Source organism: Ursus maritimus, unplaced genomic scaffold, assembly GCF_017311325.1.
Source record: "Ursus maritimus isolate PB19 unplaced genomic scaffold, ASM1731132v1 scaffold_15, whole genome shotgun sequence".
NCBI lineage: Eukaryota > Metazoa > Chordata > Mammalia > Carnivora > Ursidae > Ursus > Ursus maritimus.
In genome coordinates, this window is record NW_024423897.1 from 38,660,547 (window position 1) to 38,678,259 (window position 17,713).

The 17,713-nt window shown below is 36.6% G+C and overlaps 1 protein-coding gene and 1 pseudogene across 3 annotated transcripts in view; one reads left to right on the forward strand and one right to left on the reverse strand.

Moving 5' to 3' along the window:
* The window catches only part of ZFR (zinc finger RNA binding protein), an 81,474-nt gene that overhangs the window by 56,724 nt on the left and 7,037 nt on the right, over nucleotides 1-17,713 (forward strand). For all 3 annotated transcript variants that reach the window (XM_040630513.1, XM_040630514.1, XM_040630515.1), the window contains one exon: nucleotides 213-308. In XM_040630513.1, the coding sequence (XP_040486447.1) occupies nucleotides 213-308 (96 nt within the window). Of the gene's footprint in view, nucleotides 1-212; nucleotides 309-17,713 lie in introns of those variants that run through there.
* Nucleotides 13,674-14,070, reverse strand: LOC103664737 (annotated as a pseudogene).

A 17,713-nucleotide genomic window follows, 5' to 3' on the forward strand; every position in this document is an offset into this window, starting at 1 on the left:
CTTTGACCTAAAATACCAGCTTTTAAATACTAACCCTGGCATAAAATACTGCTGTAAATGGCAGCTCATTGAATCCAATTTTAAGTGTGGTTATTTTTGTTTTATTTTTATCTGAGCTTCCATTGAACAGTGGTATTTTAACTTTTTTTCATCAAGGGATATTTTCAGTATTTCTAAGATTAATTCACCTGGGTTTTTGTGTTGCTCTCAAGGCTAGAGCTAATGGTCTGCAGTCCTGTGTGATTATCATACGTATTCTCCGGGACCTCTGTCAACGAGTTCCAACGTGGTCTGATTTTCCAAGCTGGGTGAGTAGTATGTAACTTTATGGTGTGAAAAATAAATATTTAGGAAATGCTTCTGCAGTTTTTATAATATCTTACATTTAATTGTCAACTTTATTTTCATTTCCTAAATGTAGTTTCTTTCCTCTTCTAGTGAGAAATCCTGGGCGTCATAGGGTGTCTATAATTTCCTGAGATTTTACTATTTAAAGAATTGCACTTGATGTTTCTTTTGTATTGTCCTCTCGTTTTTTTTTTTTCTTTTGTCATGATGTTTATTTTTTAAGATAACAGCAGTTGTTAATAGGCTTTTACTTATATAAAGGTACAAAGACTAAAAATAAGCTCTTAATCTCCCTATGCAGGGTTCTGTTGACAGTTTTGTTTTTAATAATGTGTAGGGGCACCTGGGGTGGCTCTGTCAGTTAAGCGTTTGACTTGGCCTCGGGTCGTGATCTCAGGATCCTGGGAAGGAGTCCTGTATTGGGCTCCCTGCTGTCTCACTGCCCCTCCCTCTGCTCGTGCGCATTCTCTCAAACTCTCTCTCAAATAAAATCTTTTTTTAAAAAAATGTGTGAAAGTTTAAAATTTTAAGAATTCAGAAATATAGATTGTGAAATAAAATGTGAAGAAGAAAAAGAAATGTGTGAAGTTAGGAAATTCAGAGAATGCAGAAAGGCACCAAAAAGTGAAAGTTTTCTCATTATTTAATGGCAAATTATCTTTAACAGTTTGTTGCGATTACTTCCAGGAAAAAAGTACATGTATATACACCATATATGTTCTTATATTTATATATGTACTAGTATACCTTTAATGTTTGAACCCTTTTGGTAACTGAATAGCAAGAATTCAGGTAGAGGAGGGGTTTATTCAAAAATATAATTGAACCTATTGATTTTAGGGTTGGGTTAGTGAGAAGTGAATAGCCACGTTACTTTAATTCTTTGTAATTTTTTTCTGAACACAAGGGTGTTTGTGCTATTTACATTATTTTCATTTCCTTAACAAAATACATTTTGGAGCTCTTTGAGAAGGGCATAGTCAAATCCACCTTATTCTTTGCATTGACTACATGGTATTCCCTTTTTGTGGACATACCATATTTTATTTAACTAGTATCCATTTGATGGGCATTTTGGTTGTTTGCGGTGTTCTGCCATTAAGTCTTCATTATACTATGGTCAAACTTTTGTATTATAATTCATGTAAAAATTGCTAGGGCTAGAATTCCAAGGTCAAAGAATGTGCTAATTATTTATCAGAAAGTTAGATCATTGAAAACATCCAAAAACTGTTGGTTTGATCATTTCCTTCACACCCTCACTAACTCTGTGATATCATCACACTTTTTTTTTTTTTTTTTTAAGATTTTTTATTTATTTATTCGACAGAGATAGAGACAGCCAGCGAGAGAGGGAACACAAGCAGGGGGAGTGGGAGAGGAAGAAGCAGGCTCACAGCGGAGGAGGCTGATGTGGGGCTCGATCCCATAACGCCGGGATCACGCCCTGAGCCGAAGGCAGAGGCCCAACCGCTGTGCCACCCAGGCGCCCCTATCATCACACTTCTTAACAATATAATAGGGGTGCCTGGGTGGCTCAGTTGTTAAGCATCTGCCTTAGGCTCTGGTCATGATCCCAGAGTCCTGGGATCCAGACCCTCATCAGGCCCTCTCCCACCCCCCACCCCCGCTTGTGCTGCCTCTCTCTGTCTCTCTGTCAAATAGATAAATAAAATCTTTAAAAATAATAATAATAAGTATAAAATGGGGGGTGCCTGGGTGGCTCAGTTGTTAAGCATCGGCCCTCAGCTCAGGGTGTGATCCTGGAGTCCTGGGATCGAGCTCCGCATCGGGCTCCTCTGCTGGGAGCCTGCTTCTCTCGCTGGCTGTCTCTCTCTTTGTCAAATAAATAAAATATTTTTTAAAAAAATAAATAAGTATAAAATGGTGTCTCATTTTTTATTTACATTTCTTTATTTAATGATTACTGGCATTTAGAATTATTTTTCTCTTAACCAGCAGTTCCTTTGTTACACAACATTTTAATTACATTAAATTTTTTTTATAAGAGATTAGTCCTTATCTCTAGCAGAAATGGTGTTTTCCAGCTTTTCGTCTACTTTTTATAGCGAGATCATTTTTGCTGTATCAGAGTTTTTAAATTTTTGTAAATTCTAATCCATTAATCTTTGATGACTTCTGTGTTTTGTGTTCTCCTTATAAAAATCCTCTTATATTTTAGGTTATAAATTAGTTCACACATACTTTCTTCTAAAGCTTTTTTCCCCCATCAAATTGTATTTTCTTCTTTTTTTTTTTTTTTATTTAAGATTTTATTTATTTGACAGAGACAGACAGTGAGAGACGGAACACAAGCAGGGGGAGTGGGAGAGGGAGAAGCAAGGCTTCCCGCCAAGCAGGGAGCCCAATGTGGGGCTCGATCCCAGGACCCTGGGATCATAACCTGAGCCGAAGGCAGACGCTTAACGACCGAGCCACCCAGGTGCCCCCAAATTGTATTTTCTACAAGTGCATATATATATATATATTTTTTTTTAATACATAATAAAAGCTTTGAGAAGGCTATATTCCAACTTATAATAGGGGTTGTCTCTGAGGAGTCAGAGAAAGGGATGATTATGATAGAGATCTGTAATGTTTATACCAGGACAAAATATATATACATTACTTGTATAGTTAAAAATAATTTTCAATTAAAAAATATTTTCAAATCATAAATGGATTTAGCTAAATGTTTTTTCAGACCATTTGCCAACTATTCCAGTACCATTTTAATAGTTTATTTAACACTGATATCTGTTCTCCCAACCCCCAGTTTGAAATACCACCATTATCATAAACCTGTGGTTCTCAACCAGGGACAGTTTTGTCCTCAGGAGACATTTGATAATGTCTGGAGACTCTTTTGGTTATCAAAACTGGTTATCAGTAGCACTGAGGTTGAGAAACCCTGTCCTAGACCAAAGCTCCTTTTTTGTGGGTCCATTCAGCAGTTGTCTTTGATTCTTCAGTCTGTTTTCTTCTGTAGTACTAAACTTAACAATTGAAGTTTCAGAGTTTTAAATTTCTGATTGCCCTTGTCATCACATTCTTCCCTCTCTGTTCTTTGCCCCCCTTTTAAACAAACCATCTTGCACAGAATTTTTTTTTTTTTTTTGGCTTTTCTTATATGTTTGTTTTTCCAAATGAACTTGACTACAACTTTGTTCAGTTTCTCCAAAGTTCTTGTGATGTTTTTTTAAGTAGTACTGCATTGAATTAATAGATTCGTTGGGGAGAATTATCACTTCTGTACTGTTCTTAGCTGAGAGTATGTGACGTCCTGTTTACTGAAGTTAATTTTATGTACCTGCTTAAATTCGTATATGTTCTATGTAAAGTTTTGGTTTTGGTTGTTTGTAGCTAGGTAGGTAGTTTATCTTTTAGAGGCTTTTTTCCCCCTTCACATCTATTTTCTAGTTATTGTTTGTGTATATAAAAGCTATTAACTTTGAATGTTAATTTTGCAACCCCTACCACCTGACTGCATTTCTTTATTTATAATAATTTTTTTCATATTATTCTCTTGTGTTTTCTAATCTTAGAATCATACCTATAAATTATATTTTGCCTTCTTTCTTTTTTTCTAATTTAACTGATACTTCTAGAATAAATAGGAAAAAAAAGAAATAGTACTTTACATGCATGCTGTGTTCCTGATTGTATTGAAAATACTTTTAAGCAAAAAACCAAAAAAATGTTTCTAGGGTGTACAGTGTACTAAGCATGATGGTTAGCCTTTTATTTGAGATACTTCTCTGTCAAGTTAGAATTATCAGTCTTTTCCTAGTTTGCTAAGTAATTTTGAATCAGGAATAGAGGGGTACCTGGCTGGCTCAGTCAGTAGAGCATGTGACTGTTGATCTCAGGGTCGTGAGGTCAAGCCTCAAATTGGGTATGGAGCTTACATTTTTTTTAAAAAAATGTTTTGAGGTTAAAAGAATGAGTCAGGAATGGAAATTGAACTTGATCAGATACTCTTTCAAGGTTTATTGACCTGAACGTATAGTTTTTTCCTTTCAACCTGTTCAGTATTGTTCATTGTACAAATAGATTCCTCATACTGAACTATCTTTGCATTCCAAGGGTGATTCTCATATGTGAGAATAATATTAACTATTTTGCTGATAGTCTCTTTAGGAATTTTCTTGGTGACATAAAGTTTTATAGTTTTATTTTTGTCCTCTTTTTCAGATTTAGAATCATAATGCACTAGCTCTCTAAAAACAGTTTGAAAGCTTTTGTTCTGTATCTAAATTCCGAAACACTTCTAGTAGGATCAAACTACTGTCATTTGATGACATTATTTCCCAATCTCTGTTAATAAAGCGGGTAGCATTTTCTCAGTTTTTTCTTTTGTGATTAGTCTAATTTTTATCTCTCCTTTAATTTTGGCAACTTGTATTCTAGAAAATTGGACCAATTCAGCTAGATATTCAGATTTTTGTATGATAGAATTTTGCTTTTGGGGCTCTTGGGGGGGTTGTTTTTTTGGGGTTTTTTGCTTTTTTTGTTTGGGTCTTTTGTTTTTATTTTTCTTTTTAGGTTTTTGGGCGGGGGGTGTTAAGATAGATAGATAGATAGATAGATAGATAGATAGATAGATAGATTTACTTATTTATTTATTTATTTATTTATTTATTTATTTTAGAGAAAGTGCACACATGAGTGGGTGAGAGGGAGAGGGAGAATCTTAAGCAGACTCGTCCCACCACCCCACCCCAATGCGGGGCTCGATCCCACGACTCTGAGATGACCTGAGCCGAAATCAAGAGCCAAAGGCTTAACCAACTGAGCCGCCCAGGTTGCCCCTCTCAGGGTTTTTTAAATACTTACAGGATCTTTACTATTATTTTGTCTGTTTTTAATTCTTTTTTTTTTTTTTTAAAGATTTTATTTATTTATTCGACAGAGATAGAGACAGCCAGCGAGAGAGGGAACACAAGCAGGGGGAGTAGGAGAGGAAGAAGCAGGCTCATAGCGGAGGAGCCTGATGTGGGGCTCGATCCCAGAACGCCAGGATCACGCCCTGAGCCGAAGGCAGACGCTTAACCGCTGTGCCACCCAGGCGCCCCTGTCTGTTTTTAATTCTTAATTTGATTTAGACTAGCCAGCGGTAGTAGTTGCTGTATAGGAGCAAAATGACAAATGGGTGTTTCATTATTTACATGTGGTCAGAATTAACTAAATTCTTGATATATTTTAATATAAAAATGTGTTAAGCATTATCTAACTTCAGATTTTTTTAATGTTTAAAAATATATGCACTATTTCACATCATCATTCTACTTTCTGCTTCCTTCAACTTCAGTTCCCTACATGTATGTGCCCTTGAGGCTGTTACTCTTGTACTAAGTCCAAGATACAGTACTTTAGAGAATGGACTCTCAGGCCGTTCTTTCTAGGCCACTCTTGGGAGTCTGAAGGTTCATCACTGTAGATGCCCCTGCCCTACAACTTTATTTTTCCTCTTTATCAGAGGGAGACATGAACTTCAGACACCCCTTTGAGGATGCAGAGCTTTATGAATTGAGTGGAAAAGAGAGGAAAAGTAGAAGGAATTAGAAGAGCATAGGCCATAGCAGGGTAATGATAGGAGAGTCAGAGAGTACAAATGAAGCTGGTGGTTGATCTTTTAAACGGTGTTGTACATAAAGTACACCAGCTGTTTGATTATTTAAGACACATCAGAATGTTAATATTTTGACTTTTTAAAAATGCTCCTAGTATTGTCTTCTTTAGGCAGTGGCTTACTTTTCATGTTATTTTTTCCTTTCCCCAGAGAATCAGCTCCGTGAATTTATCTGCCAGATCTACCATTTTCCTATTTATTCCTAATTTCGTTTTCCTTGAGTTTATTGTTCTTTTACAAACTCCTTGAGTTGGATACTTGTTTCATTCACTCTTTAATTCCAGTATCGTTAACATGCGGTGTAGTATTAGTTTCAGATGTACAATATAGTGATTTAACAGTTCCATACATCACCCAGTGCTCATCGAGACAGGTACACTCTTGGTTTGTTTTTTGGTTTTTGTGGGATTTATTTATTTATTTATTTTGGAGAGAGAGTGCACATACACAGGGGGAGAGATGGAGGGAGAGAGAATCAGAAGCAGACTCCCTGCTGAGCATAGAGCCCAATGCAGGGCTGTATCCCATGAGCTGAGATCATGACCTGAGCCAAAATCCCAAGTCAGACGTTTAACTGAATGAGCCACTCACACACCCCCTTTGGGGGAATTTTGAAATTCTGTGTGATTGAAGGTGGGTTGCTTTTGTTTCTGTAAATAATTTCTAGTCTTACAGCATTGTAATCTGATAAATGTATTCTATTTACAATTTTTAGAATTTGAAGTCTCTATTGTTTAATTTGTACAGTTTTGGGGGCGCCTGGGTGGCACAGCGGTTAAGCGTCTGCCTTCGGCTCAGGGCGTGATCCCAGTGTTATGGGATCGAGCCCCACATCAGGCTCCTCCACTATGAGCCTGCTTCTTCCTCTCCCACTCCCCCTGCTTGTGTTCCCTCTCTCGCTGGCTGTCTCTCTCTCTGTCGAATAAATAAATAAAAAATCTTAAAAAAAAAAAATAATAATTTGTACAGTTTTTATGATCTATGGGCACCTTAAAGAGGTGTTCTCGAGAACACAACATAATACCTCTTAGTTCAGTTTAGTCGTTTTGTTCATATCTTCTGTATTTTTTCCTTATATAATTTTTGTGTACTTCATCCATCCATGGATTGATGAAAGTGAATTAAAATCTGCTATTTCTATTATGTTTCCATTTGTGTTCTATTTCCTATAGTTTGTGCTTTACTGTTTTGTTGCAGTGATAATTTTGGACATAAACAATACAGTTACGTCTTCATTGTGAATTTGAACCTTTGCCATTTTAAAGGGTCCCCTGAGTTAATAAGCCTTGTCCATTGATTAATATTGAAATTCTAGCTTTCTTGTCATGAGCATTTGTCTGGTATGAGTATGGTATGTTTCCTTTGTTTTCTTCTGTGCTTTACCATAATTCTTCTTATTTCCTTTTCTTAATTCTTTTTGTGTGTGAATGTTTTTTCCTTGTGACAGTTAGTTGTTGCCTTTCTAGTTTTATATGATGTTCTCATTCATCTGTTAACAGTTTTATATAGCATCTGTCAACTCTCACCTAAAAAAAGTTGAGAAAATTTTCGTTTATATTTCTGCCCCTTCCCCCAGTCCTCCTTTGGGTTTCTTGTTATGTAATTCTTTCATTTGTTCCCTAAATTTTTTTAATGTATTTAAACCTGTTTCTTGATTAACTTATGTTAATATATGCTGATTCCACTAGAAAACTGAGCCATTTACACACTTAGGCTTTTTAAACCTTAAAAGTGTAAAAATAACTACCTTCTGTATTCATATTCTGATTGTTTAGTGTTCTGTATATTAAAATGGTTCGATACAAACCACTAGGTCTCATACTGGGGCTTTTCCTTTTCGTTTCCTGATTGTATATTATAATCAAATAGCTTTTACCAAAAGGTGTTTAAGTTTTTTGAAATTCTGTCATGTTTGAGAAGCTTTGCCAGTTGCCATTACTTTAATGAGAAATACATTGTTAGTTCACAGTTTTCCCCCCTCTCCATTTTTAGTTTCACCTCACTGTCTTTCAGTATTGTGTGTTAGTAAGTCTAAGTTCAGCCTAGTTTTTTGGTCCTGACTTCCTTTTACAGGCCATTGAAAGAATTCTTTCTTTACCTTTGCATATCATTAACTTTAACCAAATTATGTCTTGGAATGTGTTGTACAGTATCAGCATTTTATTGAAATCTTTGTCCTTTTATCCTGCAGATTTGATTTTTCTTTCAGTTAGGGGAGAAAACAATCTTCCATTATGTCTAATTGATAGGATTCTCTATTTTAGGGACACCGTTATCCTTATGTTGGATTGCTTTTGTCCTGCATATCTTTTATCTTTATAATTGTTTTTTTTTTTTTTTTTAAGATTTGTTAATTTATTTGAGAGAGAGCGTGTGTAGGGTGGGAGAGGGAGAGAGAGTCTTTTTTTTTTTTTTTTTTTTTTAAAGATTTTATTTATTTATTCGACAGAGATAGAGACAGCCAGTGAGAGAGGGAACACAGCAGGGGGAGTGGGAGAGGAAGAAGCAGGCTCATAGCTGAAGAGCCCGATGTGGGGCTCGATCCCATAACGCCGGGATCACGCCCTGAGCCGAAGGCAGGTGCTTAACCGCTGTGCCACCCAGGTGCCCCAGGGAGAGAGAGTCTTAAGCAGTCTTCCCCCTGAGTGTGGAGCCCAGCATGGGGCTTTATCTCACAACCCTGATACCAGGACATGAGCCAAAATGAAGAGTTGGCTGCTTAAGTTGACTGTGCCACCATGACACCCCTGTAATTGCTTTAAGTCTTGTCTTCTTTCCTCTTGTGTCTCTTGTGATTATTTCTTTGACAGTAACTTGCTTTTCAGCTATGTCCTAGTGTTCTTCGCTATTTATAATTCATTTATTCTCTGATAATATTATTTTATTTTTCAGCGTGCATTACTAGCTCTGTAATCTTCCTTTTGAGTTTTTGATTTTATTGGGTTTTTTTGTTCATCAAGTTCTCTTATAACTCAGAATATTAGCAGATTGATTATATCTTTATTAGCTTAAACTAAGATCCTTCCAGAACAGGTTTTTTAATTTATTTTTTAATAGACATTATTTTTTTAGAGCAGTTTTTGGATCTTCTACTCTCACACATGCACACCCTCCCTATCAACATTCCTCCCTAGAGAGGTACATTTGTTACAAGCCAGGGAACATAGATCACACATCATTATCGCTCAAAGTCCGTAGAGAATAGATTTTTCATCTCTATTTTTCATGGTATGTTCCACCCAAATATAGAGATAACATGCCTGGTTTGTTTTTGTTTTTTCATCTCATTAGTTGTCAGTTCCATTACAAAATCATCTTTTTGTACTCTGACATCCAAACAAGAATTGTCTTTGAACCTCTCCATGCCTTTTTAAATAGCTCTCCTTTTTCTTCCCCTGTGAGCTCTGCTTTGAGGCTCAAACAAAAGATATATGGATTTGCTGCATCCAGCCTTGTTGCAGACTTAGGCAGTGCTCTCTACAACGTCTTGATTGAATGTGCTGTGCTACTCTATGAGGTAGATTCCATTGGCACACCTTTGTGCTTTGGTTTCAAACCCAGTGTGGGCACCTAGAGCCTTTGCCTATGCAGAATCTGCTCGCTCGCTCTATTTTTTTTCCCCCCTTCTTCCTATTCATCGTCCCCTTTTAGGAACAACTTCATTTCCCTGAGCCAACAGTGTTTTGAGTATGTGAAGCCACTTTGGGACACTTCTGTTGACAGTTCACAGCCATTCTTCATAATACATTTTCCCTACTGCTTCCTTCTTGGGCAGATCTTACCTTTTCTTTTACCTACATATTAGCCAAATGTCTGTTTAGAGATATTAGATGTGGATAATTAGGATTCTTTTGTTCTTCTCTTCCTCCCTTCTGCAAGAGTCTTCAGGATGGTGAATTCTTTTCTTTTCCTTTCTCTGGTAAGGAAGGGGGTGTATGAGGGATTTTTACATTTAGGAAATTACTTTTTCTGCGACTGACTTCAGTATGTCTTGTTCTATCTACCTCTCTTAGTTGGGAAGTTATTGCTCAAATTTTTTGGATTTTTTTTTTTTTTCACTCAACTGCCAGCGCTACCCCCATCTTCTCTCTAGAGAACCAAGTTAGGAGCTCCATGGAGAGAGTTTCCCAAGGCAGTCAGTTCCTTGGAAAGATTCTTTCACTGACCTTTTCTTCTGTTTTTGGTTAAAACTGTTACATTTTTGCTTTGGTGTGTTGTAACATATTTATTAATTATGTGTTGGAGCAAGAGATCGTGAAATTAGGCTTTATACTATCACCTTAGGCAGAGATAAAATTTGTTTTTTAAAGATTTTATTTATTTGAGAGAGAGCAAAAGAACACAAGGTGGGGGCGGGGATCAGACTCCCCATTGAGCAAGGAGCCTGATGCGGGGCATGATCCCAGAACTCCAGGATCATGATCTGAGCCAAAGGCAGACACTTCACCATCTGAGCCACCTAGGCACCCCAAGAGTAGTGTTTCTTGATTTTCATAAAAGAAATGTGAAATTCTTAATGAACTTTATTATTTTCAGTTTTATTTAGCATTCAGATTATTTACCTTGAATAAATAAGTAACAGTGCCTACTTTTAGGCTTTCCTTCACCACTGCAGTTGAGTACTGAAAATGGTACTCTGCCCTCAAATTAGTTCTCTTGTCCTGAACCCATGGTAATGAAGTAAAGAAAATACAGGTAGAGTTCTTGTCAGGTTGGTCTGATATCAGAATTTCTATGTAGTATCTAAACTTCCTTTGGAATGTTATACCTGCTATAATTCACAAAGGATGTATATTTAATTTTTTAATGTTTATTATATGTTTTATTTCTGAACAGTGTAGATTAGGGTAAGGAATATTTTACAGAAAAGAATGATCTATAACATCGATGAACCTCCAAAACAGTACATTAAGTGAAGAAAGCCAGACACAAAAGATCACATTATATGGTTGCATTTGTATGAAATATCCATAATAAACAAAGTCATACAGAATGCGAATTGGTGGGTTGCCAGAGACTTGAGGGAAAGAGGTTATAGAAGAAACTACTTAGGGGCGCCTGGGTGGCACAGCGGTTAAGCGTCTGCCTTCGGCTCAGGGCGTGATCCTGGCGTTACGGGATCGAGCCCCACGTCAGGCTCCTCCACTATGAGCCTGCTTCTTCCTCTCCCACTCCCCCTGCTTGTGTTCCCTCTCTCGCTGGCTGTCTCTATCTCTGTCAAATAAATAAAAAATCTTAATAAAAAAAAAAAAAAAAAAAAAGAAGAAACTACTTAATGGGTTAAGGCGTTTTACTCTGAAATTATGGCAATGTTTTGAATTAGATAAGAGGTGGTCATTGTACAACGTAGTGAATGTACTGAATGCCACTGAATTATTCATTTTAAAGTACTTAGTTTTATATCATGTGAATTTTACCTTTTTAAAAAAACCACTATGTCAGGGGCGCCTGGGTGGCACAGTGGTTAAGCGTCTGCCTTCGGCTCAGGGCGTGATCCCGGCGTTATGGGATCGAGCCCCACATCAGGCTCCTCTGCTATGAGCCTGCTTCTTCTCTCCCACTCCCCCTGCTTGTGTTCCCTCTCTCGCTGGCTGTCTCTATCTCTGTCAAATAAATAAATAAAAATCTTTAAAAAAAAGAACTATGTCAAATGTAAAAGGACAGTTCTCAAAGAAGAGGCTGAGAGAACTGCGTAATTCTACTTTGTGCTCAAATAGCTGTTGAAATATGTGATTCAGTGTTTCTTTCTACATATTTCGTGGGGTTTTTTTTGTTGTTTTTAAGAATATAAGTAATTTAGATTTTAATGGTGGTAGCTTGTAGTAAGAGAGCTGTCACTTATTTTTTCTTTTTTTTCTTTTCTTTTGGTGGTAATCTCTACCCGACATGGGGCTCGAACTCAAGACTCTGAGATTAAGAGTTGCATACTCTACTGACTGAGCCAGCCTTCCCCCCCCCCCACCAAATCCCCCAGTCTGTCACTTTTAGAACCAGTGAAGAGTTTTTAAATGATAGGACACTGACATTTAGGACAAAGAACTAACCATTCTCTTAGCTTGCAAAAGAATCCACACATTATACTTGAAGTGTATCATCTTGTTCACTTTAGCTTAAAAATAATATATGTGCAACACTTAGCTACCCCCAACAGAAACCATCTACTTAAAGGTACATGCACTCCTGAATCACCAAAAGTTGTAAAAATCTTTTTCCCACAAGACGTGACGGTTTTTACCAAGAATTATTGAGTATGAAATAAGGTGCTATGCGTAAATATCCTACACATGGACTTAGGAATGGAAGTCTGTCATGCATGTATCAGTATTAACCCACATCAGCTGGAATGTAGAAATGTTTTTTGTGTATACAGTTGCTTATTGTAATGGAATTCATAAGATCCTGTGTTATTAATATAAACACCTTCATCTGTAAAGTAGGAATAATAGTCATATCTATCCCCAAAAGGTGATTGTGATGATTTAAACTAGTTAATGTGAGAATTTACAACAGTGCTTAGTATATAATAAGCACTCAGTAAATATTAGCTGTAATGAAGGGGATAATTACTATTATTTTTATTATTTAACCAGACTTCCTAGTGTTAGATATCTTTTGTGCTTTCATTAAAAAAAAAAAAAATTGATTGCTTGGAGAGAGAGAGCATGTGAGTGAGTAGGAGTGGGGGGAGGGGCAGAGCAGACTCCCAGCTGAGCTGGAAGCCTGATGCCAAGCTCAGTCCCAGGGCCCTGGGATCATGACCTTAGCTGAAGGCAGATGCTTAACCAACTGAGCCACCCAGGTGCCCCTTTTTGTGCTTTCATTAAGTATAATAGCCCCATTGTAAATTTTTGAATTTGTCACTTGTATACTAAAAAAGGTTTTACCTGTTTACACTGCCACCAAATGAAAGTATTTGTGTTACCACAATCTCATAATGTTTTTTAGTCAGTGGGGCATGGGAATCTTGATCTCGAGTAGTGAGTTCAAGCTCCACGTTGGGAGAGATTACTTAAAAACTAAAATCTAAAAAAAATTTTTAAAAACTAATACACAAGGAAACTAGTTATTGGTCTGGATCACCCATTGATAAAGGATATTTATTGAAATACAGTTGTTTTTTTAAAAAACAAAAATAGATTTTAAATCAGACCCGAGTTCAAATCCCAGCCTGATTTTTACATTTTAGCTGTATAACCTTGGACAGCCTGTTTAACTTGTTTCCCCAACTCCCTAATCTTAAAATTAGGGTATAATAGGATCTAGATATGAGAATTAAATGAAATCATGCACGGGCGCCTGGGTGGCTCAGTCATTAAGCATCTGCCTTCAACTCAGGTCATGATCCCAGGGTCCTGGGATTGAGCCCCACATTGGGCTCCCTGATCAGCGGGAAGCCTGTTTTGCTTCTCCCTCTCCCACTCCTCTTGCTTGTGTTCCGTCTCTCGCTGTCTCTCTCTCTCAAATAAATAAAATCTTTTTTAAAAAATTTTAATTAAAATAAATAAATGAAATCATGCATTTAAAGTGCTTAGCATGTTGCTCCACATAGTAAGCATTATTACTACTACTAGAGGTGGGAAGGAAAAATAGGCTACATGAGTGGTGGGGTAGGGAGGGCACAAATAATTTTTATTTATTTATTTATTTATTTATTTATTTATTTATTTATTTATTTAACAAATACACCAAAGAATCATGCAGTCCTACCAGCATTGAATTAAATCCTGGGCCACAAGTCTGTACACCCTTTTGCAGCTGGTCCTGTGATAGCAGAACCTTTCATTTTGCCTTTATTGTTTACTATGACTCCTGCATTATCTTCAACTTAGAGATACACACCATCTTTTCTCCTGTATGACTTTCATTATTGAATCACCACTGCTCCATGTACTTTCTTTCTGAGCTGTGGTTTGTCTGTCTTCACTGTGGCTGTCACCGTCTCACCCACATCAGAGGCAGAAAGTCTGTTCAGTCATCCCTAGGTCCTCTTCATGGGCCCCTACACAGATTTTTGGTTCCCATGTTACCAGCACAGTTGATCATGGCTCCTACCAGAAGACCCAGGAAATGTGGAATTTCACACCAGAGGACCCACCATGTAGTCATTTCAACATCTTGAATGCTGGAGAGGGACCCATGAGTGGTTTTTAAAGCAAATACTACAATCTTAGATTTCAAATAATTTAATATGGAGAGCTTTTCTCTCTAACATAAGCTACCAAGATCTTTTATAGTACAATCTAAATATTATTTCTCTGATTCAATTGTGTTCATCTTTAATGTTGTCCTTTTACTTTGCATACATTTCAGAGCTTATAAACTGTGTGTATTCTAGTTTTGTTGCTTTCCTAACTTACATCTGCTTGGCAAACAGCTATGTTCTGTAGAAAATCAGTATTTTTAAATTGCTCACTCATTGCAGATGATCTCAGAAGGCAGATAGTGGACTTAGTTTTATTGTGGGTATTGCTATGTTGACTTTCAGTTTTCCATAAATTATTTCTTTCTTGGTTTTTAGTTTCTACCTTTATATGCAACTATAAATCATAAATTCTCATTTTTTTTGGAGCACCTGGGTGGTTCAGGAAGGAGCCTGCTTTCTCCCTCTCCCTCTGCTGTTCCCCCTGCTTGTGCTCTCTCTGTCAAATAAATGAAATTATCTTTAAAAAATAAAAAATAAGTTTCGTTTCTTAAGATCAGTTAGTTAGCGGATTTTGTTAAAGCTTTGAATTACTGGGAAAACATCTGTATCTGGACATACCAAGATTAGAGCTGATTATTTAATACTTAATTTTCTCTTAACATTCTCTAACAGTACTTAGTAAAAGTTTGAAATACAGTTGACCCTTAAACAATGCAGGGGTTTAGGGGTACCAATCCCCACACAGTTCAATATTCATGTATAACTTTTGACTCCCCAAAAAGTTAACTACTTATAGCCTGCTTTTTACTGGAAGCCTTACCAATAACACAATTAATATATTTTAAATGTTATATGTATTATATCCTGTATTATTATTTTTTCCTAAGAGGGGGGAGGAGCGGGCAGAGGAAGAGAGAGAATCTTAAGCAGGCTCCACACCTAGTGCAGAGCCCATCATGGGGCTCAGTTTCATAACCCTGAGATCATGACCTGAACTGAAATCAAGGCAGATGTTTAACCAACTGAGCCACCCAGGCACCTATATCCTGTATTCTTATAGTAATACCTTTTTCTTAAATTCTTCTGATATCTCAAGGCTGTGTGGTTCATCTGTCTTTTCAAATTGTCACAGATGTGCAGAAAATTTTTTGATACATTTATTGAAAAAAATCCACATGTAAGTAGACCCATACAGGTCAAACCCATGTTATTCAAGGGTCGACTATATTTATGAAAGTTGCATATTTTATGATTCATTTTGTATTTTAAGCATAGCATCAATAATTTTGATAATTCTTACCCTTAATTTCTCTTATGAGCAGTATTATTTTCAAAAGTGTTTTGTTTCCTAAGCATATAATTATTGAGTATTTTCTATATGTTGGCCACTTACACTAGTCACAGGAGCTCAAAATAAATGACATTGATCTTATCCTTAAGGATTTCACAGTCTGTTAGACATCTTAAAATAATACTTGGTTTGTCTAAAAAAGGAGAGATATTCGTTATACATTCATAGAATTATCTGAGTAACTGAAGTTGATTCCTTAAAATACTAAAAATTTTTAAATTAAAATCCTTTTAAAAAAAAAAAAAAGAACATCTCCCTGTATTCTTCTACTGAATAAACTGAACTATCTTAATTTTTTTCATTGTGATTTATATTTTTTCATTTTTGTTTTCAATCTCATGCTGCTCAGGTTATCATTTTTTGTAGTTGTTAATGTGTACTGTCTCTTTAAATTTCCTTCTCTTACAATTTATTCCTGATTTGCTTAGAATTGCAATCTCCACATAACTTTTTAGAGTTGTTCCTATTTAAAAGATCTGCGAGATAAGCTTGGGGTGAATAGGTGGATACATCCATAAGCTTCTTAGGTACACAACTAAAAATGGGTTCTCACTAAGATATTTTCAGCTTTGTTACCATTTTTAGGACTTTATTGTAGTTCCAATATATTCAGTTTATTTGAATGTTATATTGGTGGTCATATTTTAAAATTTCAGTAAAAACTATGACATGGGTGAACCTTCAACATTATGCTGAGTGAAGGAAGTCAAATGCAAAAAGCCACATTTTATATAGTTCCATTTGTAAGAAATGTCCAGAATAGGCAAGTCTGTAGAAATAAAGTGGTTTTTTGGTTGCCATTGGTTGCCAGGGGTTGGAGGAAAGGGTGGATGGGGAATGATTGCTAGGAGTATAGACTTTCTTTGGGGTGGTGAAAATATTCTGGAATTAGCTAGTGATTATGGTTGAACAACTTTCTAAGTATACTAAAAACCACTGAATTGTACACTTTAAAAGAATGGTTCTTATGTGAATTACATCTCAAGTTTTAAAATCTAAATGAAAGCAATTTTTTCTAATAAGAGACTGTTCAGAACACTTCCTGGATGGCTTCTTTCTAAGTCTATACTTTTACTTTTGTCTTTTATTGATTGGTTTAGATTTTGAGTCTCTCAAATGTAATTTACAGTGAAAGCATAATTTATATTTTCCTTAGGGATAATAGAAGTCCATTTGTGCGTTAAGTGAAAATTTAGATAATACACATTGTTTGTAAAGAAAGAACAAGTTGTCTTTACTTGGGATATTGACCTGCTCTAACTGTAGGGGTTTTTTTTTATTTTGTTTTAAAGATTTTATCTATTCACTTAGAGAACACAAAGGGAGAGTGAAAGGGAGAAGCAGACTCCCCGGTGAGTGAGCAGAGAGCCTGATGCGGGGCTCAATCCCAGTACCCTGAGATCATGCCCTGAGCCAAAGGCAGACACTTAACCTACTGAGCCACCCAGACACCCCTAACTGTAGGTTTAAAGAACGAACATGTGACCTCTAAATATGTAAAGAATTTTAAGGACTGGGACTCCTGGGTGACTCGGTTGGTTGTGTCTGCCTTCAGCTCAGCTCATGATCCCAGGGGCCTGGGGTCAAGTCCTGCATCGGGCTCCTTGCTCAGCAGGGAGCCCGCTTCTCCCTCTGCCTGCCATTCTCCCCGCTTGTGCTCTCTCCCTCTCTCTCTCTCACACACAATAAATAAAATCTTTAAAAAAAAAAAAAAAAGAATTTTAAGGACTGAAGTGCCTGGGTGGCTCAGTCACTTGGGTGTCTGCCTTCGGCTCAGTTGTGATCCCTCAGATCTAGCCCCAAGTCGGGCTCCCTGCTCAACAGGGAGTCTGCTTCTCCCTCTCCCACTGCCCCTCTCCCCTCTTGTGCGTGCTCTCTCTCAGATAAATAAAATATTTGGGGGAAGAAAAGAATTTTAAGGACTGTCATTTTAATAGGAAAGACCAGCAATAATTAAAACTAAAAATCAAAAACACTGTTACTCTGTTTTACATTTTTCTTCATTAAGCATAAATTACATTATCTTTTTTAAATGTAAGTTATGTATTGCCTCTTGAGTTTTGTTTTCATTACTTGTTTTATTTCATTTTGATTTTTTTTTGTGATTCATTTTCTGGTTTCGTGATCTGTGTAATGTTTTCAGTCTTTTAAAATTTTTAATAACCAACTTCATAAGTAATTTGGCATTCTGGTGTTTGAGTGATTCCTTTGGTCTATAAGCTGTTAAACACGTCTTTTA